Raw genomic sequence first — 25220 nt, forward strand, 5'->3', positions numbered from 1 at the left:
TACAAGTGCACCTGGCAGACAGATTCCTAGAAAAGAACTGCTGAGTCAAAAACATATTAAGTTTTCAAGTACTCCTTTTGCCAATGTTGGTTCTCCACTAAAATAGATATTCCAAGGATTTCACTAGATGATGCAGCTTTGAAGTGCTTGGCACAGCCTGGCACATGACAGGTTCTCTACAAAGTAATATTAGCATAGCCATCTAGGGCTACTGATACCGAAAATTTACAGGGAATGAAATTAACTACATTCCATAGTCAAAGTTTTCACAAAACTGAATCAAAGTTTCATAAACTGAATATTTTAAAATATTTTAGAAGATGCCATTAAAATACAACTAGAGTGATTATTTCTGTGAGTTCCAGGATCCTAAATAGACACGTCTTGATTCATCTTCTTTGTAAATTCAGATTTTTCACATCAGTTTCTTTTACAAGCCAGGCCACACCCACCCAGCTGGTTGCTGGTTTCTCAGTTCCCTAGGAGGTGTGACATCCCCATTTATCCTCCTCTACCAGTGCAAGGAGGAACCGGTTTGGAGGCTGCGGTGTAGACCCCAGCTTGGCTCTCACCTGCACTGCACCTTGTTCCAGACACACAACCATTCCATGGGTCTGGCCTACCTCCTGACGTTTGATTTCCTTGGACGTAAGCATCTGATTGACGCACACGTCGAAGGTCTCACTCCACAGCTTGCTGTCTCTTCGCTTCGTGCTCGATGGGGTGGCATTTCTGGACCAGGGCCGCGGGGCGAGGATGTCGGGCCGGCTCTCGCTGCGGAAGCTGATGGAGCGCTGAGCAACGAGAAAAACAAACCGTCACGGGGGCAGCAGCAGGACCGGGTGGATCGTTTGAACAGCTTCCTGTCATGGACAGAACATAAATCAGACGTCCGCAAGAAAGAGAGGACAAGGCCCTGAGGCCTTTGGGAAGAAGCGCATTGTCTTGCGTCTCCGTGCTAAGGCAAGTTGGGCAAGGGACCACTTTCACAGACGTGCTGGGAGTATCCTTTCTGTGAGACCTGGGTAACCAAGTTTACCACGGCGTTAAGAACACCTCAGGTCAAACTCCTCCGCAAAGGCAACCCTCAGACAAGCGATGAGTTCTTTTTTTTTTCTTGCAGTGTATGCCTTCGCTCCTGAGAAGAGCAAAGGTGAAAAGTAGTGGATGTCCTTTATAATTAAAAAAAAAAAATCTAGCTAGTACTGCTACTCTCCTCCTGGGAACACAGCGCACTGTCCTTGGGTATCCCATCTCATATAGTTTGGGTGTTCTCCCCCTCCTCCACCCACGAGTTGACCAATTCGAGTACCCCAGCACCCTGGTTCAGAGCGGGGTACCTGATTCCCTGAAATCTGCTGTGTGATTCATGGGAGAAAGAGTGAAAGATTCTTTATTCCTTTGGGATTGTCAGCTCAAGAGATAACATAAGCAGGAATTTCTTGCAGCAACTCTCTGGTTACACAGAAGAGTCTGTCTGATACAGCACAGAATGAAAGATGAAGAGAGAGTCTGAGGGAAGGAAGGAGGGAAGCAGCAAGCTCTATCAACACTGTTTGAGTCCCTGGATATCAGTGTGCTTGAAGCCAGGAAGTGCCACTCTAAGATTCAGGGGCTAATACAGTCCCCTTACTGTTTATATTCACCTCAGTTGTCACTCGATGCCTGTCTTGAGTTATTTTCTTATTTTCCAAAGTCCTAGACTTTGGGGTGGTCTGATCACCCAAAATCTTCCCCTATGGCTGAAATATGCTACCATGGTGCTTTCTCATGACAAATACAAATGATCAAGAAGAAAGCTGAGTGCCTCACCTTCAGCCTTTATTCTAGAAAAATTCAACACACTTACTGGAAACTTCACCAAATCAATGAAGTATTGCTGTGCTCAGAAACCACATTCTTATTTCCCAGTGTTCCTTGCCATGGCTGTGGCCACAAATCTATAGCTTTCAGTGTGTAAAGTTTTACCTCCTCAGTTTGGCACAAAAGTCCTCTTGTAATCTAACCACAGTCTATATATCCAAGATCACCTCCTGCCACTCACCTGTTAGCCCCCTTGTCTCCAGCCCTACTCAGCTACCCACCATTCTCTTAATGTACCATGTTTTGCCATTTGCTGTGCTTCCTTTAAGCTGCCTTCTTTTCCCAGAATGCTTTTCTTTCATTGCTTAGTTGGTTAACTCCTAACTGTCCTTGGGATGTAACTCAAACACCTTCTTTAAGAAGCCTTTACCAATGTTCTCACTATATCTCTGATATAGTGATGATCATATTTTATTATACTTATTATTTGTCTGCTTTGAACTATAAACTTCCCGAGGGCAGGAACTGATTTTGCATGCGACGTATGAGCCATCATCACTGAGACATTGTAAGCTAGCTTCCAAATATTTTGAGATTCAACAATAAAACTTAAGAAAGTAAAGAAGGGTATGGTGGGACTAACTCAGTGGTAGAGTGCATGCTTAGCATGCATGAAGTCATGGTGGGTTCAACACCCTGAACTTACATTAAAAAAAAAAAAAGAAAGTAAAGAAAAAGTTAAGAGAACTATTCAACATAAAGGCACTGTTAAATAAGTTATAATTCATCTGCTTGATAAAATATTATCTAGCCATTAAGACAATTCTAATTTGAACAGCTAAAAATCCCTTCTATGTAAGTTAAAATAAAATCAGGATTAAAATCTGTATATGAGCACTGTTTACAATTGTGAAAAAAAAGCACAGGAGCTAAGATACAAAGGGAATGCCACAAAATTCTATTGTTTTTGGCTGATGACATTATAGGTCATTTTTATCCTAGTTTACAAATTTTCATAATTCAAGAAAAATATGAATAAATGAAAAATGTAAAAAGAAACTGCCAAGGGGCTTTCAGTGTATTACCACAACCTACTGGAAGCAGGAAGCTAGCTCTGTTTACAAGTAGCAACCCAGCTCCTCAGGATGGCAGCGACAACCATGAGCTCCTGGGCTCATTAATGAGCTCATGATCCCTGGACCAGGCCTGTGCTGGTCAAGAAAGTACTCGCTCCCAATCCATTTCACTAATGGCATCTCACAAATCCTTGTGATCTCTTGAAAACAGGCCTTTATAAACAGTGACCAGACTAATGCTTGCAGATCCCCCCGGCACTCAAAATCAATTAGCCACAGGCACGGAAAGGTCAAAACAAGCAAAGTGACTCATCCAGTAACTCGCTCATCTCAGTTTGTGGTTCTGATGCCAGCCGGGGCGGGAGTTCAAGAGCAGAAAGAGAGGAAAACACAAAAAAGGAGACTCAAAATGAAAGACATTTTCCACTTTCACTTGAGAGACTCAACCGCCCTCTTTGTTACAGTTTCAGTCCCTGACCAACTTCAAACGTCTCCCTTCCCCACCACCAGTTTGAAAGTAATTTATGCTAACTTTAAATTTTCATACAACGGTATATAAAAATTAAGTACAAATCCCCTCATTTTCCCAAGTCCACTTCTTAGAAGTAACTGCTGTAAGTTTGTTCTAGATTGTTCTAAACCTTTTCTATGCATTTGCTAACATTCACAGAAAACAGATTGTCTTTTTTGACTCAGCATGTCTCTCCCTGTTGGTATATAAGACTCCCTCTCTAAAAAAATAATTTATAGCAACAATACTTCAGTTAAAAAAAGGTACTACAGGGGTATAGAATACTTATCTTTTAAGTCAAAGTCAGTAAAAATGTTTTTTGAGAAATTAAATTAAGTTGTTACAAAGCCAAAGTAGAAACAATTGCTTTAAAATCCAGCTTGAAAAAGTCACAGGAAAAAAAGGGAGTCAAAATATAAAATTGAGAAACCTTGAATATATTTTGTATTTGAAAGGACAAACCAGTGTTCTGATTTGTAGCGCTTTTTGTATGCAGCCAGATTGGAGTGTGTCTTGTTTGATCACAAAGAAATTCATTATTAAAGATAGAGGCAAATGAAAACATATTTTTAATTCACATTTTAAAGTGTGACATAGAAACAGACAAAAAGGATACTATGGTTTAAAATAGAAGTAGGTACAATGGATGACATTTAGCATCCTACCTCCTGTAGTTACCTTTTACAATCAGATTTTTTAAAAAGTCTATTTCCTTGCCACTTAATTGGGATTAAAATACTGCATGTAGAAAAATGTTCTATCCATCATATCTTGAGTGTACAGGTTAAAATTTATAATTTTATGCTCATAATAAGATCACTCTTATTTGGGGATTTAAAAGAATTTATGAAGGTGAAATTCACATAACATAAAATTGTCCACTTTTAAAGTGAATAAGTCAGTGGCCTTTAGTACATTCACAGTGTTGCACAACTACCACCTCTGTCTAGTTTGAAAACATTTCTATCATCCCAAAGTCACTCATTCTTTTTTTTTTTTTTACTGAGGTACAGTTGGTTTACAATATTATATTAGTTTCAGGTATATAACATAGTTATTCAAATATTTTATAGATTATACTCCATTTATAGGTATTATAAAACATTGGCTATATTCCCTGTGCTGTACAATATATCCCTATAGCTTATTTATTTTATACATAGTAGTTTGTACTCATTCTTTTTAATGGCTACAGAGTTAGTATCCTGTGGTCCAGATGAACCACATGTATTTAATCAACCTCCAACTGATGGACGTTAAAATCCTTTCCAGTGTCTGGCTATTGCAACAAGTGCCTCGGTGAACATCTTTCATGTTTTCGTGCTGGTATTTCTGTAAGGCAGTTTCCTTAGTCTAAGAAATATCAATTTCTTAATGTTTGATGTGTACTGCCAAACTGACCTTCAAATAGTCTGTGCAACTTGAGAGTCTCCAGAAAAGTATATAATAGTCTCTTTTTCTACACTGTCATCAACAGGATATTATTATCAATCTGACAGGAAAACACATACATCTTAATTTCAGTTTCATATTTTGAACATAAGATTGAACGTATTTTTGTTTTTGTTGAAAAATTTCCCAGAGTTGGAGATTTTCTCCTGTTGCAGTTCAGAGGGAGAAGGAGAGAGGTGAGCTATACCAGGTGAACTCTATCGCTAAGAATTACTGGTTCTGTGTTTCCTTAGTGATTTGTGGGCTTGGGTCCTAAGAGGGCAGGGACGGGGATGAAGTTCACCACGTTTATCACAGAGGGGCCATGCTTAGCACTTCTGATGAGTTCTCTCAAACCCTCAGGACCACCCCGCAAGGTGGGGGTTTATTCCCATCTTACTGATGAGAAAACCGAAACTCAGAGAGGCTAAGTAAGGTATTTGCCCAGCCAGGATTCAAACCTGGATCTGTTTGGCTCCAAAACCTGGGTTCTTTCTATTAAGGGGACTGTACCTGCTGTTTACATGCAAATCATGCATTGTGGGGAGGTTTCAATGAGATGAGACCCAGCCATCTAGGAGCTCAAGTCTAGGTAAGAAGAGGGACTGCATTTGCTCAGTTTTAAGAATAACGACTGAGTGGATTTTTGATCAAACTGCAGATTTATACTTTTAGTTAGGCTGGATGAAGACAAACATTTTGTGTTTCTAAAACTCCACCTAGAAAGGAGATGAATGCTGAAAGGAAGAATTCCAAAGAAATAAAGAATGTCGGAGAGGTGTGTGGTCAGCAGCTGGCTGGCCCTGGGGACAGCTCACAGCCACCTAGGCCCAAGCCATGGGTGGGTGCTCACGACAGTGCTGACCACACACCATACCTACACCCCTCCCTGTGCCCAATTAGATGAGAGGATTGGAGTTGGGGGAGGAGAAGGTGAGGACTGCTAGGAGGAAGAACCCAAAGAAGAGTGTGCCTCAAGAGAACAGAGAACAGCCCCTCCAGTGCCCCTGCCACTGCCCCGCCTCTGCTTAATTTTTCTCTCTTTTCACCATGTGCCATATGATAAAACTTACTGGTTTGTTTCTGACATGTCTGTTTCCTCCTAATAGAAGGTAAGCTCCTTAAAGGCAAGGATATCTGTCTGTTCTGTTCACTTATGGATTCATCAGCACCGGCACATAGTAGGACCTCAACAATTTTGCTTAATGAGTGAATGGCATGCTTGTATGTGCTGGGCTATCTGAGGGGAGCTTTAGGGCCCTGCTGTGCCCAAAACGTGAGGATTCCTATGCCTGTAATACAGATGAGGAAACTTGAGGCTCAAAGAAGGTAATACTTTGGTGAAGGTCATGCAGCTAATGAATGGTGCTCCAGAATTTAAACCCAAGTCAATGGTGAACTTGGGATGACAATCCATGTCTGGTCTATTTCAGCCCAACTCCTCCCCCACTGTTTCCATCCCTTGGAAAATTCTAACCAATATCCTACACTACTACCCCTAGGGTGAGATTCAAACAGTAGCAGGATGCAGTGCCCAAATAGATGAGTTTCAGGCTATTTCTCAGTCTATGGCAGGGAATCTCAGCCTTGCCACCACTAACATTTTGGACCAGAATATTTGTTGTTGTGAGGGGCATTGTAGGATGTTTAACAGTATCTTTACCTCTAACCACTAGGTGCCAGTAGTGCCCTCACCCCAACTGTGACAATCAACACATCTCCAGACATTGCTGAATGTCCTCTAGGGTGAGAAACACTGGTCCATGGTGATCAGGAGACACTCACCTCCAAGTGAGGGACTCAGCCTTGGGAGGGACTGCACACAAAACAGAAACATGTACACAGATCCCTCCTGGGTGTGGGGATCCGGGCCTGGAATGAAAAATGTTCTAGGACAAGCAAGAGTTTCCATGAGGGAACCTGGCCTAAGCAAATGAGTCAAAAACCCAAAGCTCATAATTGCTGGCAGCTAAAATAACAATGGCCATAGCAGGCACAGATACTGTAGATTTAGGGAGTGGGTGCTCATGTTTTTGCCTGAGCTGGGTATGTGGAAAAGATGCTGCAGGTGGGAAAAGGGGGCCTCTTAACACGTGTCAGAGGAAATGTAAACCCAGCATGTTAGGCACGATGGAACAGATTTGATTTGTTAATGCTCCTGTTCAGCAGGGTACTCCCTTGTCCTTTTCCCAAAACAGAAGGTCTCTACAGCCAAAGATAACATGCTCCAATAAAGAGTTCAAGCCAGAGAAATTCTCTACACTTACTATTGCTATTTTGTAGCAGATGGCTTATTATTAAATGGATTGGAGGTTAGGGTGGGACTATAAGAGGAAAACATGTTTGTGTGTTGCTACTATAGTGGGTTAACCAGAAAGTACAGTGGTTATGGTGGGGGGTGGGAAAATGTTCTCAAACAGCATACTGGAGAAGTCTCTTGTAAAGCTTGATTAGAGCAATTAACTTAAATTAAGAAATAACCCTTTCCAGCTGTGTGGCCTCCATCACACTGGACCCTCCTGCTAATCCTGATAGAGGCACTGAGCAGGCTCTCATATTTTGCCCCTTTTTAATAGATGAGAAATCCAAGTACCAGAGGATTAAGTGACTGGCACAAGGTAAGTGTTGGAACAGAAATGAGTCCAGTCTTTCAACTCCAAAACTCCAAAACATGGGTCAAGAGTACAGGCTTTGGAGTAAAACAGACATGGCTTCAAGTCACCTCAATGGTTGAGGGACCTTGGAAGTCTCTTTGGGTCTTGGTTACTTTATCTGTAAAAGGGGCATAGTAATAAGCACCTTGCAAAGTTGTAGTGAGGATTAGATAAGATAAAGTGTATCAAGGGCTTAGCTGCGTGCCTGGTACATGATCTGTAGCAAATGGGTGTTACTTATCATTGTTATCATACTACTGACTGCACTGCTACCAGTAGTACTTCTTTACATATATCTTCATCTGTAGCAAACAGCAGACACATGTCTGAACTACTTGGACCAAATAGCTCCTTGTGGGACCTCCATCAAGATAACTTATAGGAGGAGAAAAACCTCAGCAGCAGAGTGTTTTTATAAAAGCAAAAGATCTGGGACTAGCCTAAAATGCCCAACAACAGAGCTGAGCTCAATAAATTATAGGGTAACCATAAAATGGAATATCATGCAGTTATTAAAAGCATCCTTTTGTGCTCACTTGGGCAGCACATATACTAAAACTGGAGCCATACAAGAGAAGATTAGCATGGCCCCTGGGCAAGGATGACATGCAAATTTGTGAAGCATTCTTTTTTAAGAAAACACTTTTCTTTTTCTTTTTTTTCCCCATCTATATGAGATGATGGTTATTAATTTATTGTGGTAATCATTTCACAATATATATAAATCAAGTAATTATGCTGTACACTTCAAACTTACACAGTGCTGTATGTCAAGTATATTTCAAAGACACTGGGGAAAAACATTCTTTTTGAGAAATACTTAATGTAATAGGAAAGTCTCACATGTAGAGTTAAGTAAGAGAAGAATGCTCCCTATTTAAAATTCAAAATGGTAACAGGGGTTACCCCTGAATGATGGGACTATGGATGATTTTTATTTTCATTTTCATACTCCTCTACATTTATTTACCAGATTTTCCATAATGAAGAGACATTAATGATGGAAAAACAAAATCAACAGACAAATATGTAAGTCCATGAACACCGAGTTAGAAGTAGTGTTGTAAATATAAAATCACATATATAGAATCTGGTTCAGCTTAATGCGCATTAAAAACATGGCAAAAGGCACTTGATCAATTCACAATCAATAAATGTCAAACTCAAACAACCTAGTGCAAGGACAAATCTTTCTGATGCTGGGAGAAATTCTGAGTAGAATGAATGAAAAGCTGGAGAAAATATTTGTTTCAGGTGAGGGGAAAATATTGTACAATTTGCTTAGAGCCAGCCCCAAATTAGGAAGCCTTCCAGAGGTTTGGGGAAGAAGCTCAACCATCTTTACTGGGCACCATAAAATGGCTTTTGCACAATAATGTTAATGGTAAAATATTCCACAAGCTGAAATGGAAATGATGACTTTCCCTACTGCACAGGCAAACAAAGACTAAGGAACAGCAGTGGGTAGGATGCTCCAGATTGGAAGTCTGGCCATTATTTTTAGACCCTGGCCAACTGCAGGCTTCATTATGACCAAGCTTACTTTTTCCAAAAGCCTACTCCAGGAGAGGCACTGTGAAACCTCACAGAATCCCAACTCCAGCATGTACCAGCTGTGTGACCCTGGGTACATTTTCAACCTTCAGGTTTTTCCCCTAGAAAGTGGTGATGAATCCTGCCCTGCAGAGCTCTGAATGAGGCCATGAACTTCAAGTAGCTTGCACAGACCCTGGCTTCTTGTAAATACTCAATCAATGAAAGATGTTCGTACTAAATTTAAAACGACAAGCTTTAAATGACAGTAGTCAACTATTACAATGGTCTAACTATTATTCCAGGAATAGTAAAGAACAGCAGGAAAGTCAGGAGTTCCTTTTGGTGTGGAATACAGGTCACTTCTCAGCTACGTCCTTACTTTCCAGACAGGCAGTACAGTTTCTGGTTGCTTCTGCCAACACACATGCACACCCCTACTCCTTGAGCTCATCTCCACATCTGCAGAATAACTTAGGACCAAAGACTTTTACCAGTTGTAGAGAGTGTGTGACCTTGGACCAAGGGGCGATGTCTAAGGCCTCTGGAGAAGAAAAGAATGGCTGGCAGCCCACGGAGACTGAGCACACAGGCTTGGGCACTCTTCCTACCTAGATTCTCAGAGCCAGATGGCATCAGTCTTCCCACACGCTCTCCTCAAACCTGCCATTTCTTTCTCCCCTTCGTCCTCATCATTGCTGAGCCATTCCAGGCCCGACACAAACCCTTTCACCCTTGCCCAAAGAGGGGGAGAAATGTGACTATGAGTTTAGAATTAGGATGTGAGAACACGGAGAAGTAATTCTGTCCAAGACAGATACACATCAAGAATAGAGGCCTAACACTAGTGATATCAAATATTTTTATTGTTTACACCTCTTGATCGGAATTCCACTTCTGGGAATAAAATGTAAAGAAAGAAAAAATAAAGACATATACAAGGTTTGTGATAAGGATGTTTATAACAGTGTTATCTATAATGGTGGAAAGGTGCAAACAATTTAAATGTTCAACAATTCAAGGGTGATTAAATAAACATACATCCTTTTGACAAAACACTATATGAACCCATTAAGAATCAGGATCATGAAAAATATTTAATGACATGAAAATATGTTTTAATATTGGAAGGTTAGTTTATACTGTTAAGACAAAAGCAAGTTAAAAATAGTCTGATTATGATTTTTAAAATATGCATGCAAGTATATGGTAAAAGAAAAGATTGCCTGAGTATATACCTAAATGTTAACAGAAGTTGTTTGGTGATGGGGCAATGGGATTACAAGAACTTTTACTCCCATTTCTGTGCTTCTCTATATTTTTGAATTTTAAAAATGATGTTATGTAATCAGAAAAGAAAGCACAATAGAAGGTACTTTTTAAAAAAATAGGACAAGTGTCACCAAAAGACATGCAACACAGTTATTTAATAATATGAAAATATTTACAACCTAAATATTCACTAATAGGAGACTGGTTATGTAAAATAAATCATATAAACGTATTCAAATAATACATACTCTGCCCACTAAGACTATATTTACTAAGAATAACTGTGATACAATACTTCCCTTAAGCCATAACAAAACTGTCAGCCAGCTAAATGACAATGGGAGGATGAAAATAAAAGAGACGAAACAAAATACACTGGGCAAAACGCGAAAAGCAACGAAACGACAAAAATAAAATCCAAGGCAAAAAAAAATTGAAAGAAATAAACAGGGATATTTAATTGTAATGAAAGATACAGTTCCCCCAAGAGACTGTAAAAATGATGAAGAGAAAGCTTTATACACCTAACTGCACAGCTTGGAAATACGTAAAGCCAAGACCAATAGAAATGAAAGAGAAACTGATTGTCCACAGTCCCCGGGGATGGGTGGTTGCTAAATCCAAATGTTAACAGATCACACAAAGATAAGGCTGGCGCTACTAGGAGTAACCCCAAACTAGGCTCAGTGTGTAAGTTTTATACATAGACCTAGAATAACACGGGAAGGAAATTATAAAATATTAACAGGGGTTGCTTTGATGTGAAATCTTCCTCTTTCCTCCTTTTTTGTATTTTTCCATAATGAACATATACTCTTATAATGGAAAAGAAATCCAGTTCATGTTCAAAAAGAACGCAGGGCTCAATCCCAGCACAAGAAACACAGCATCCCTAGTGTGCCCGGGGCTCAGCTCAGAGCCTGCCAGCCACACACAGCCGGCTCAGCCAGCGTCGGCCAAGGCAGCTCACCTTCTTCACTCCACGCGAGGAGCACACCAGGCCCCCTTTCAGAGCTGGGCGGGCCAGCGAGGGGATTTACAGGCCCAGAGGGAGCTACTCCACCAGCAGCGCTAACCTCCCTGGTCAGAGGCAGACAGAGCGCCACGCAGTTGGTTCTCCCTCTCGGGCCTCCACAAACGCTGCCTTTGTGCCGGGGCCCAAGCTCTCCGTCCTCAGGGGGCACTGGGGACGCCAGAGAGAACAAGCCCTCCAGTGTTTTGTTGAACTGTCGCTACAAGGACCACTCACATTTGTGACTGAGTCCTCAACCTTTCTGGAGGAGGCTGCCAGCCCCGCGTTCTCCTGATATCCTCCCGGGCTAACCTGTGGCCTTCCGGGGAGCCCGGGGAAAGACTGCTAAGTGCTCAACTACTGATTAAAGCATCTCTTTGGAAAAAAGAAATAAATAAAGCATCTCTTTAAAGTCATCTGCCCTCCTATGATAAAAGGAACCCAACCCAAGAGACCTAGCTGGATATCCAAACGGACGTGCGTGTCTCTAAGGTGCCAGGGGCCAGGGACAAGTGATACTGTGACAGAGAACCAAGCTGCTCATTTATAGCCATGAGTCGTTTTGGGACATAGCAAAGGCATAAATAACACACACCTATGGGTAAAGAATGAATGACTGCCAGGAGGTCTGGGGCAGCCCTGCACTCCTCACTGTCTGTTCCTCCCCTTTTAGGCTGGACATCAGGACTACCACTGGCAAAATGGGAAAGGATGTTAATTAAGCTGGCCCACTGAGTACCCCTTTGGGGCTTCCCCCTCCTCCTCATCCTCCCTGCGACTCAGGCTACGTTAGCATCTGTACTGCTCCGGCTGGGGAAGGAAGCAATATAGTCATGACGCAATTATTAGGATGCTATGATTCTGCAGAACATGAACTACGTGGGTCAAGGTGACTTACAGGGAGATATTTGGGAGTAAGATGGTGTTCTCTGTGCTTTGCAGATCATCCTGCAAACACTGCTGTCTACTTCTACATACAACCTCAGGGGCATATTTCCATTTGCTGACTCCCCCACCCCGCCCTCGAGGACACACAACATAAGCGCACTGTTCAAGTTCTCTCCGGGTTCATGTGTATAATCATTATGAATAACCATTCTGTTTTTGTCAGGTTGTTTCTGTCCAATAAACAGAACCTGGAGTTAGCTATTTATCACAGTATTTTTTAAGAAGTAAATAAGAGATTATTTTGCAAAAAAAAAAAACAAAAAAACTTTGAGGTTTTAGAAACCAATTTTCACATGTCAGACCCCTTCCTCGGGTCTGGCTTTCTCATCTTTGTTCGGCCTCAGTCTGTTGGATTTCAGGCGCGGCTTGATTTCTTTCTGTTCTAGTTCTCTAGGTCAATGTGAATTTGCAAGGTGATCAAATATTTCCTGTAGCGCTCCCTGTGTGGGATCTGTGGGATCCTCTGTGTAGGGAAGAAACAGGAGAAAGGAAACAAAGGTTGCCTGGGGAGCTGAAGGAAAGATTTTAAAGGTATGACAATGGAGGATCTTAAAGCAAGTAGGTAGTTGGGGCTGGGCTGTGGTAAGGAGGTATAGACAGGGCTCTCCCTGGACCTACAAGTGCAAATACGGAGTCTACAGGCCAGACAAGTTGATGACAGTGAGTGAAGGGGCCAGGTGCTGGGAGGACAATGGGGAGAAGCAGGGACATGTGTAGGTGACAGTTGGCTGACTACGCAGGCACAGCTCATAACTGCCATGTAGGATCATAGACCCAGCACTGCCAGGCCTTCCAATTCCTCAAGAGAAGCCAGGAGTCCAGATTCTTACATGGACAGCTTTAATTTCTAATGTTAGCTCAAAACACCGTGCAGCCAAACAAAACACCGCCGAGGGCCAGTGGCCATGAAGTTGTCAGAAGGCAGCCCCATCCAGGACGTAAGCAACCTGAGGGTGCATGAAGAGGACCCCGCTCATCGCCTGTGGAATGAGTGAGGGCCTTCCTGGGGCAGAGGGCAGACTATCCTCTGAGAGACAACGGGAAGAGATGGCTGGTAACACAGAGGTTGTAATCAAGGGAGGAAATAACTAAAGAGTAAAGCTGAGCTGCAGCCATTAGGATGGAAAGGAAAGGGTGAAATGGCAGTAGACAGGCTAAAGAATTTTCAAAAAGCAGAACTCAGCGAAAGACCAGATGTGCAGGACTAGGGCAGTGATGAATCTTCCAGGGGAAGCCTGCAATGAACTTGGCCAGAAGGCTGAGGGACTGGTCACTGGGGAGAGAAGGTAAACACATTTTTCTTCACTAGCTTCAAAGCCCTTCATCTGGCTCCCCCAGACAACCTTATTTTTTTTCTCCTCTGTTCTCCCACAGAAGGGATCAGGGAATAACCAGGGGCTCAGAGGTCTGAGCACAGAGCCAAACCTATAGCTAATTAGATGATGAGGTATTCATTCAGGAGAAATATTAGCAGAGTTAACAGAGGAATGGGCAGGGCAGGGGATTAGCAATGGAGAGGGATGGCACCTGTAGCAGAGTGGTGACAGCAGCTTGAGCTGTGTGGTTTCACGACACACTGGCTGAATGGTGTGGAAGCAAGGACAGGAGCGGGTGAGAGAGATTTCAAACAGTTCTCAAATCACAGGTTTTCATAGCATGGGATATACCTTGGGTTCTGGTCCACAATTTTCTTAATGACTCAGAAAGTCAAGATAAAAATGCTATGAAGCAGAAGTACTCAGGACAAGTAAGAAACTGGCAGACTCAAGACTACTCAGCTGAACAAGGTGAGCCTTTTCATGGCATGACTTTTGTGGGCTTCAGTTTACAAGAGGATTTTTATGATTATCGTATTGGGCCCAAGGTCTTGGACAAATCTCAATTTTCACTATATACCTTATCAGGAGTTTAAGAACAAGAATTACAACCACTTGTTAACTAAAGAATCATTACAGTAGTTAATATTTATGACTTAGCTAACTAGTTAGGAAGTTAGTGATTATTAACTGAGGGCCAAGGCACTATGCAGAATGCTCTAAACACAGCATCCTGTGAATTTTTACAATGTTTCTATAAAGAAGCTGGTGGCATCATCCCCTAATCTCCATTAGGAATAAAAGCACAACCTAGAAATGTGAAGCTCCCCACCCAAGGTGACAAAGTGAGTGACAGAGCCAAGGACAGATGTGAGCTGCTTCAGGACCCTCGTTCTCAGTCAGGGGTCAACAAATATTTTCTGTAAAGGGCCAGATAGTCAATACTTTTGGTGTTGTGGGCGATATGGTCTCTGTCACAACTAGTAACTCTGCTACTGTCGTGCAATGGCAGTCACAGACAGCACGGTAGCATGTAGGCACACCTGTGTCCCAGCAAAGCTTTAGTTACAGACACTGAAATCTGAATTTCACCTCATCTTCACGGGTCATGAAGTATCATTCCTCCTTTTTTTCCCCAGCCATTTTAAAAAGTAAAAACCATTCTTGGCTCATGAGCCATAAGAAATCAGGGGGTAAGCTGAATTTTTTTCCATACGCTGTAGTTTGCAGACCCCGGTCTAAGCCACTAGGCTCTCCTGCCCTCAGCCTACCTCATATGTGGTTTCCTCGTGAGGCCCGTGGATATTTTGGGACAAACCCTGTGAGAGTGCATCTGGATAGGGCACAGGACTCTGAAATATAATTGTGAGGAAAGACCCAACAAAGATGACTCCTCTAGTCATTCGTCAAAGAATTCTGCCTGACACCAGTCTACAACTTGAAAGTATCTCTGTCTTCCTTTCAGTCCCCTCACTTGCTCTCTTCTATTAAAATAAGCACTGACTCAGGTCAGTCCAAAACCAGGGAAGGTTCTGGTTAGGACAGGGATGTCTCTTCACACACAACATGGTTTTCTGCAAACATGAGCCCACTGTGTCTTTCTTACCTGCAGGGTTTGGCTGAAGCGCTTTAACGGCGTGGCCTTCACAGGAGGGATGAGGTTTGCTAGGGATGTGACTCTGGAAAGGGGTTTGACTCGTTTATTACTAGGCTCCTGTAGGGTTAAAAAGAAAGGAAAGGAAAATGTCAAGGTCAATTAGGAAGACAACGTAACTCCACCCTACAGTCACGTCCCACTCCACGAACTGCTGGCTGCACACCGATCTGTGGAATGTAAACAGTGCCCTGTCTCACTCCAGCTCTGCCGAGGTGACCTGGCTTAGGCGTCAGGAAGGAGAAATGGCAGGGAGGTGTAAGCAGAAGCAGCCTCTGAGCAGACAGCAAGTGGGCAAGGATATCTCCTTTCCCTTCACCCTAAATCTATCTGCCAGCATTTAAATCAGAGGCTTCTATTTAGTGGAAGCATTCTCTCCAACCCCAACCCTCCTGTAGAGAAAAGCTGCCTCAGATTTCCCATCCAATGACCTTGTCAGGAGGTTGTCTTTTGATGCTTCTGGTTCATCTTTTTAAAAACATTTTGCCCACTTTGCCTGAAGCCATGCTCCAAATTTCTAATAAGCAATGGCTTTTCTAAAGCACAAAGAATCTTTCTTTTTTTAGTTCGCTAAATTAGAAAAATATTTTTAAAGAAGTTCTTCTGTTACTAGACTCTTAAGAAAGTATCTTTGTACCTACAGTATATTTGAAATGCACATATTAATACTTCCAAATAACAACCAGATATCAGAAGAAAATGTACAGAGAGAAAACCCTACCACTGGCATCGTTTTTATACTATACATAGCCGCAAGTTTTAAAAATCACCTCCACATAAAACATTTGCAAATCTGCAAAAGTTACCCCAAACCAAGCTGATGGCCGAGGGGAGCCTACCCATACCCATGACTCTGCAGAGGAGAATTACATAAATAAAAACGACAGGCTGTGGAAAAGCAAGGGATGACAGACAAAACATTTTACAAAGACAAAGAGAACAGTTACCCTTGTCTTCCTAAGCTCCATCTGACCTGCGGTAGATGCTGGACAGCACATGAAGACACAAAATTTTGATGGAAAAAGCCAAACTTGCCAATGGCTGTGGCGAAGCTCAATCATTTCCACAGGGAGCCTCAAGATGCTCATCTTTCCTTTTCAGCCATTGCTTTCAAAGTTTTGAGGGTTAAGCCAGAGCTTCAGATTCCCCAGAATATCCCTGCAGCATGTTTTGAACATAGTAGGTGCTTAGAAAAATCTTGCCTGAATTTGGAGTTGTGCCGAGAAATTCTCATGTCATTTCATGCCCTTGCTAGCCTCCGAAATCAGAAGCCTTCTTTGAAACAGACCCAACCTCTCTGGCATTCAAGTAGAATAATTAAAAGACATTCTAAAAAGCACAAAATAACTCCACAACATGGTCAGAAGTGACTTCATGATTTCTCGAAGCGGTCAACTACTTTTCCAAGACGGAGAATGAATCCAGGCTGCCGGGTACCTCTCCAGCCTCTTGGCATGCTGAGCTGAACAGACAGCAGGAAACTCTCTGAACACTGGGAAGGCTTAGTTCCAAAATGCAAAGGATGAATCTCTCAACATGAGAGACATCGCATTACAATTATTTAAATGCTAAAGAGAAAGATCCAATAGCCCTTCTGCTTCCAGGTGACAGTGCCCTTCAAGGATGCTCCCAGTCCAGCGCCTTGCTAAGTATCTATGCCCAGAGGAGGATTTTTCAAATGTTTTTACGTCAGAGCTGCACCACCGGCAGGCATATTGAATAAACACACACACAAACACACACAGCCTCTTGAGCATCCCCTGAATTTCTCTAAATGGCTCCTGCTTTGGTTGGAAATGCCAGAGTTCTGATATACCACCTTTTGTGGCACAATCTGCACTGCAGCAAGCAGGAAGATGTGGGATTTTCTGAAGGAGAAGGACTTGGTCTCAGATAATCCCGCACACTTCTGAGAGCCTGTGGACTCCTAGGTCTCTGCTCTATTAATAGCTAAAGCTGCTAGGTCACAGATTCTGTATCAAACTGGGGAGGTTGAAGGGCAAACGTCAATTGGGTTCTCTTGCTTTTAAAAGGGGCAGGGAGCCTGGCACGCTTGGCAGGGTGAGGAAAGATTCGGCTCTGTTCCATTTGCTGTGTCATCTTTTCTAAGGTTCTGCTGACTTTGCTGCCCATTTTACATGACCCAGTCAGATGGGTGTTTTTCTGCACAGCTACAACCTATGTGCACACGGCAAATGTCAGCCCCTCTGCAGGCTGCATGCAGTGCTGCCACATGAGATTGTAATTAAAACTCCTTTCCTAAGGCTTTGCCCATTTGGAAGTAAACACTGGGCTGCTCTCTGGCAACTGGACATTCCCAAGTAATGATCAATCAAAACAGAAACCACTGCTGCATGATTTAGTGCTTGATCCAGCAAAACAGGCAGGTGCAATTTCAAAACCAGAACATTTACAGGTTATTGGATCTACGGAGGAGGCTTTATGCCTGACCCACATGAGTGAAGTATGAATTACGGGGTTCTCCTTGAGGGCTTCAGTGAGAACAGGAGATTTAAAAAATTCTTGGCCTGATTTGATTTTTCTTTTCCATTTACTCAGTATGTCTCCAGCTACATTCTACTGCTGTCTAAAAAGAGCCCTCAGGGAAAATGTTTCCAGATTCTAGTTAAACAGTTCTACTGAGAACTAGCAAATGCAATACCGGAGATGCTTTCAGGCTTTACATAGAGATGACAGAACACAACCTGCAGAGGCTTCCTAGTGCAACAACTCAGCTGTCAGACCAAGCTGGGCAGGGTCACGGCTAAACCCAGGAACAAGGTGTCCTGTTTCAAGTGCTGACACCGCTCCACCATGCAATTTTAAGACAGGGCTGGGGGGTATCTCACTAAAGAGGTTAAAAAAAGAAAAAAGAAAAAAGCATCGAGTGTTCTGTGTGGGCAGTATTTTCTGAATAAGTCTTGCTGTATCTTTTCCAGGCCTTATAGCTTTTCTGTTTTTCTTGTCTTATCGTACTGGCTAGGACTACCTGTATCTTGTGATTACAAGCTGAGAATAATGGGTACCCTAGTCTAATTTTAAATTCTAAAGTGATTATTATGAAGGTGTCATCACTGAGTATTGTATTTGCTGACAGCATGGAAGAGACACCCTTTATCAAGTAGAGAAAGTTCCCTTCTATGCTAAGTTTACTATGAATTTTTATCATGAATGAGTATTGATTTTTATCAAATATTTTCTCTTCATCTTTTCTGGGAACAAGGAAGGGGGAAAAAGAGGGAAGGAAAAATTAGAAGGAAAAGGTGGGAAGAAGGGAAGGAGAGGATGAAGAAAGGCATGGAGGTCATATTTTTTCATCAAAGAATTAATTCAGCAACTTTAAGTATCTCTCATGCTTGATTTATAAATAAAGGGGAATAAAGCACTCCATGCAATTTTATTTTTAATGTGAGATTTAATTAAATAGATTTTATATTCCTTCCCTAGGGAATACAGTTTTTAACCTCTCCTCTTTCTTCCCCACCAAGAGATAAAAACCCCAAGCACATTATATGCAATGTAAGAAAATGCCTATCATATCAGTATGATCTGGCACAATTTTTTATTCCTTAAAAAAAAAAAAGCTCTAACAGACATAGCATACAGGAAACCCTCACTCATTCTCTCTGCACTTCATTTTTGCAGCCAGAGTGGTATTAGGGAGCAGTAGGAGGGTCTTCAACATCACTTCTGTAGCTGCCCTGAGACTCTGCCTTTACTGAGCCACAAACACGGCCCAGGAGGGACCAGAAATGCAGCCATTAGTGCAGGACTGACTGCTCTACTGCAGGGCAGTACTGATCTTGGATGCTCTATACCTGGCGAGGAGCAAGGGAAAGGTGAGAATCAACTGTGCCAGCAGATGTCTTTGCCCATGAGTTGACGGAGTCATAAAAAATCTTTCAAATGTTTAGGAACACCAGGAAACCTCATGCAGGGCTCCACCTGTGTTACAGGAGGTGTGCTGGAAACTACACCCAGGGGTCATGAGTCATCCACCCAGTAACCCTCTAAGAGGCTTTCATCATCCTCATGTTAAACAGGAAGTTATGCTCTCAGAGTGATGGAGAAGCTCTAGCATTATTGAATAATAATAATGAGTTCATATTCATTGCAGGGGCTTTTCTCTACGCTTTACAGAACTTAATAATATATTCCTCCTAACATCCCAGCAAGGTAGCCACTATTGTGATCCTTGTTTTAAAGACAGGGAAAGCTAAGAAAGGTGGCCAGGATTTAAACCTAGGCAGGCTGGCTCCAGAGCCCATGCCCTACTCCAAGGCTTGGCAGACTTCTTCTGTAAGGGGCCATATGGCTAAATATTTTAGGCTTTGAGGGCTATCCAGCCTCTGTCACGACTACTAATCTCTGCCATCGCTATAAACAGTTATATAAATAAATGAATGTGGCTATGTTCCATTAAACCTTCATTTATAGACACTAACATTTGAATTTCATGTAATTTTCACATGTCACAAAACATTATTCTTCTTTTGCTTTTTTCAACTATTAAAAAACAGAAACCATTCTTAAGGGCTTGAGGGCTGTTTTTTTTTTTTCTTCCTATTCCTCAGACAAAGGAACATGAGTTTTGTTGGAGACTCTCCAATTTTCAATCAAGTATTCTGCTCAGTAGAGGACACTGTAGGAGATTCTGGAAAACTATTTCCCAAAACACTGTTTTCTGACAGCACCTTTACTATACTAGGCAACATTCAAACTGTTTAGACCCAAAGTTCTACCTCCCAGTACTACTGAGTCAAAAACAAGGGGCAGAAATCTGATTTCAAGATGAGGGGGGGGCAACACTATTTCATGCCACTAAATAGCTGGAGGGCAGTCAGAAGTGGGCTGTACTTGGCACAGGGGCCATAGTTGGCTGACCACTGCTCTGTACTACTGCTGGCCATGGGGTCATAGGGGTCACGTTCTAGGTCAGAGGTCTTCAGCCTCAGCTTTCTACTGTGACATACTCAAAGATGACACTCCAGGGATGGCAGCCTCCCACAGGAGCGCTCAGTCTTCAGATGGCACAGGGTCAATGTGCATCTACTCCCTACAGCTGGCCTTCCCCTGGTGAGCAGGGGATGCATCTGACTTACCTTGTAAGTGAGCGAACCCTATCCTACTGAATTTTATTCTCTTAATTTTCCAAACAAATCATCCTGAACATAACACAAACTTTCTCTGATCATCAATATATATGAATAAAGGACATAAAAATATGATGCTTGGGATCTGCTTCAAGGTCACATGGGACTGGGGAAAGGGGATATACAGGAAACAGCACTGACCACAGGTTGGCAACTGTCATACTAGGGGTCATGCACAGGGGACACAACATACAGTCCTGTCTATGGTACATGGTCAAAATACTCCATGATAAGAAGACATTTAAATGAACAGAAAACAGTTTCATGAACTGGAGCAGACAGGGGTCATCTGAGATCTTCACTTCAGTTGTTAGTGAGGGCCTAGTAAGTAAGGATACTGAAGAGGCAGAGGTCATCTAGAATCGAAGGTAATTAGTAGAAACCTGGTTTTAAAAAAAACAAAAAACAAAAAACAAAAAACCACTACTAAATTTCAGTAATTCCCAACTGATATAGGCCAGAATAGGGAAATAGGATTCACGAGAGCTACCTGAAAGCATTTAAACTTAAAAGACCGGACACCCCATGGAGAGCTGCCAACCTGGCTGTCAGATTCCCCAAAGATGGTTTTATTCTACTGACCAGTTTTTCATTTGCTCTCATTAAGAAGCCCATCAACTGGCTCCTGATCACTGAACTCCACAACATAAAACAATCTGATGTAGTTCAACCCTGATTTATCCTAGAAACACAAAGAAAAAATGGGGACCATTCAACATCAGACTGCCCATGGAGAGGAGATTTCTGTTCTATTCCTTTTATTTATTTATTACTTATTTTTTTAGTGAAGGTACTGGGGATTGAACCCAGGAACTCATGCACGCTAAGCATACACTCTACCACTGAGCTGTTACCCTCCCCCTGCCATTCTATTCCTTTTAATTTGTGAGTGTGCTTTGCATACCCCAGGACTGTCTCCCAAATCCACCCTTTTCTCTCCATTCCTACAATAACACCATCCTTTATAAAGAAGGCTAGGACCTCCCCTCCTTGGCAGATCTTCACTCTGGCTCACTACAGTTGTCACGACTTTACCACCCACTTCCTTAGGGCCAAAGGGTGGTTCACACGGTTTTACAGTTTATGCCCAAGAGTCTCACCCTTCAAAACTCCAAGGTCACCACAAATATTCTTGTGTTCTCACTTCCTTCGACACCTCCTGTTGCTAAGGCCTTCCCACCCTTTCAGGGTCTCTCACTGACTCACTGGCCAATTCTTTCACTCTTCTCATTACCTCCTGTCATAGGTGGCACTCTTTCCTTTGGGGAGGGAGGACCTGACAGCTTACTTTGTATCTTGCTCCTCAAAGAACTCCTGCAGATTCTCCTTCCTGGTTTTTCTAACAGTTGAGAATTATATACAAAATAAATCTGTCTATCAATATATCTTTGTCTGGCTGTCATACTTACTAGCTGGGTAATATTGGGCAAGTTACTTGCCCAGTTTCTTCAACTGAAAAATGGGGAGATAATCCTCTCATAATACAGTCATGAGAATTCTGTAGGGGACAGCTGCCATTTATTGGGAACTTACAATCTGTGTCAGGCACTGGGCTAAGAGCTTTACATGGATTTGCTTATGGCATCTTCAGAACGTCCTATTATCATTATCCCCATTTTACAGATGAATAAGCTGAGGTTCACTGAGTGTAAGTACTTTCACGGGTCACATATCTCAGGTAGAGGCAAGATGTGGATTATATACTAGACCATCGGTCTCTGCTACACTATACTGCCCAACAGAGAACTATTCTGCTCAAGAGATAATGATGATGAGCACAGAGCACAGAGTCCTCTTCTTTCTCTTTGCCTCTAAGAACAGGTGAATTTATCTAATCTCTTAATGTATGCAGTCTCTTTTATTTAAAAAAATGACTTTGAAATAATTCTAGATTTACAGAAGAGTTGCAAAAATAGTACAGTGTTCCCATGCACTCTTTACCCCTCATCCTCTAATGTTACCATGTTACATAACCATGGGACATTTATCAAAACTAAGATATTAACATTACTACAACCTTACTGAGCAAATTATTAAAGAAGTTATTGAGATTTCAGCAGTTTTCGCACTAATTCCATTTCTGTTTCAGGATCCAATCCAGAATCCCACTTTATGTTTTGCTGTAATATCACTATCGTTTCCTTCAGTCTGTGACAGTTTCCCAGTCTTTTGTGATACTGACACTTTTGAAGAGTACCGGTCAGTGATTTTGTAGAATATTTCTCAATTTAGGTATGTCTGATGTTTCCTCATGATTAGATTCAGATTATGCTTTTTTGGCAAGAATACAACAAAAGTGATGCGCCCTTCTTGGTACATCATGCGGGGGTACATGTCACTATATCTTATCACTGGTGATTTAACCTTGACCATTTGGTTAAGGTGGTACAATGGGTTGAATTGTGTCCCCCCCCCCCCGTGAAAAGATATGTTGAAGTTCTACCCCCAAACCTGTGAAAGTGACCTTATTTGGAGATAGGATCTTGGTAGATGTAATCAAGTTAGCATAAGGTCATACGAGATTGAAGTGGACCCTAAATCCAATCACTGGTGTCCTTATAAGAAGGGAAACTTAGAGACATAAAGGGAGAACAGCATGTGATGATGGAGGCAGCGATTACAGTGACATCTATAAGCCAAAGACCGCCAACAGTTTAAAGTAAACACCAGAAGCCAGGAAGAGGCAAGGAAGAATTCTGCAGGTTTCAGAGGGAACATGGCCCTCCTGACACCTTGATTTTTAACTTCTAATCTGCATAACAGTAAGAAATAAATTTCTGTTGTTCTAAGCCTCCCAGCTTGTGGCACTTTGTTCTAGCCCTGCTGGATTTCTCCACTGTAAAATTACTACTACACCCTTTGTAATTAACACATATAATGGAAGAGATGCTTTGCAACTAATTGCATCCTTTAAAATTCTGTTCTGTGTTTGCCCAGCATCTGCAAAGTGGGCTTCACTGAAGTGTACAGTTGTCACCCTTGGGGGAATGTCTCCTGGCTAAACAGGGAGAACCAGGAAGTTGACCCAGGCAGAGGACCCAAGAGAGTCAGCCTTGGCTGGAGTGGGCAAGGAGTGGGGTGGGTGAGGCGGTCAGCAGGCAGGACACAGCGGACCACAGGGGCATGCAGGTCACAGAGGCAGCAACAAGGAAGCCTTTGCAGAGCTGTCTGAGCAAGAAGCTTGAGGCTGTAGGAACAAGAAGGGGAGATTCTTTGGAGCCTGCAAGCGACTCTTCACCTTATTTTTTGGAAATAGAAAAAGACAATACTGAAATAATGATTTATAACTCCAAAATTTCCATTTTTTTTTCCTTTTCTCTGGCACAGAGCTAAACTGACCTGGTGTCATTTGTTACCAGAAGTAACAGGCAAACAATGAGGCCCAAATTCCAACGGAAACCTGGCTTCATTGATTAGGCCAAATTCATTTCAGAATTATTGGTTTCTAACCCACAAGGTGAGAATGCAGAACTATAATTTTCCTCTAGAGATATTTATAGGTGATTTCAACAAAGGGACCACAGGCTTTGTGGACTTTGACAAACCACCAGTAACAATTCTGGGAGGATTCCCTGATACCTTCTTCCTGGCTAATCTCAAAGGCAGTGGCCACATCCTTGTGTTTGTTTTCTCCGTCTACAAGTCTGGATGTCTTGCACTGAGCATCCAAGGAAGATTAGATTTCCTTTTTAATGAAATGACACAATCCTCTCTGCATCAGATGCTATAAAGAAAACATACTAATCTTCCTCTTTAAAAGAAAAAACTGCTTTTTAAAATTTTTGCTTTGTTTGTATTTGTGCTACTGGGGACTAAAAAGGAGTTGGATAAATAAAATCCACAGATCACTCTGAGTTAGTTCAGTCTTATGGCCAAGCTGTAGACATGGGTATGGATTGCTGTTTTGAGGATCAGACAATTTCTCCAGCCTCTGCTCAAGGAGCTGCTAAAAAGCAAGTTGATAGAGACGTCATAAGATGGTCTGGGGAAATCCACAGATTACACAACTGACTCTCAGGGCTGTAAAACTGAACACATTAAGGTTGGGGAGATTATCTTTACTCCCTGTAAAAGTCTGTCTTTGCTTGAGCCAGTCAGCACCAAAAGTCCAGTCAGCACCTATGGCCTCTGGCCGTGGTCAGCCTGTGAAGTGGTTGCTTTTGGGGGAGACTTGGTTAAGGCAGAGGCATCAGAGGGTGACATCTGACTGAGCTCAGACAATGCTGGTATGAGCCTCTGAAAGTATGCTCAGTTCCGGCGCCAGACGCAACTCGCATCAAATGCAAATAAAAAATGAGAAGAGAAAAAAACTCACGTTATGACAATTTCTGTGGTCATCCTGGCTTCATTTCCTCCAGGCCTCTCCTCCTTTCAAGTTCAAAACACATGCTGGCAAAATACTATAGCTCTCTAATGTTTGTGTAAACTGAACAGCAAAACGAAGGAAAGGTGAGTATAGGGTGCATTAGATGGATTTCATCCAGTACACCCTGGAGGAGCAATTAATTTTACTACCAACTCTCAGAGGGCTAATGTGCCTGGCGCACCGCTTTGCTTCTGAGGGAGGACCTCAAGCAAGTTATTATCTTTACTCCTCTCATTATCACTGAACGTTTTTGCCCCACAGTGGAAAAGTAGACTGTTCTTCTCCGCCATGGGGATATTCATTTCTGCTGAATGATGGTTTATGGGCTAAAAAAAAAACACCTTAGAAAATAATTCAGTAAAATATGGGACTCTCTGAGAGCTGAGGCAGGCAGCAGCCTATGTTACGAACAAAATCTCTCAGCAGCGCCAGTAAAATAAAACAGAACCACTGTTTCAGACACTGTATTTTTGGCTAAGGTTCACTCCTCA

At 42.2% G+C, this 25220-nt stretch overlaps 1 protein-coding gene and 1 non-coding gene across 6 annotated transcripts in view; one reads left to right on the forward strand and one right to left on the reverse strand.

The window, feature by feature from the left end:
- The window catches only part of ARHGEF3 (Rho guanine nucleotide exchange factor 3), a 242922-nt gene that overhangs the window by 22603 nt on the left and 195099 nt on the right, over positions 1 to 25220 (reverse strand). For all 5 annotated transcript variants that reach the window (XM_031686399.2, XM_072941523.1, XM_006196429.4 and 2 more), the window contains 2 exons: positions 15163 to 15270; positions 624 to 794 (listed from right to left, as the gene is read on the reverse strand). In XM_031686399.2, coding sequence (XP_031542259.2) covers positions 624 to 794; positions 15163 to 15270 — 279 coding nt within the window. The remainder of the gene's footprint in view (positions 1 to 623; positions 795 to 15162; positions 15271 to 25220) is intronic.
- LOC116284053 (U6 spliceosomal RNA) lies at positions 8004 to 8108 on the forward strand. Its single transcript, XR_004193839.1, has one exon. It is a non-coding gene; the product is annotated as a U6 spliceosomal RNA (small nuclear RNA).

Source organism: Vicugna pacos, chromosome 17 (genome assembly GCF_048564905.1).
Source record: "Vicugna pacos chromosome 17, VicPac4, whole genome shotgun sequence".
Classification (NCBI taxonomy): Eukaryota; Metazoa; Chordata; class Mammalia; order Artiodactyla; family Camelidae; genus Vicugna; species Vicugna pacos.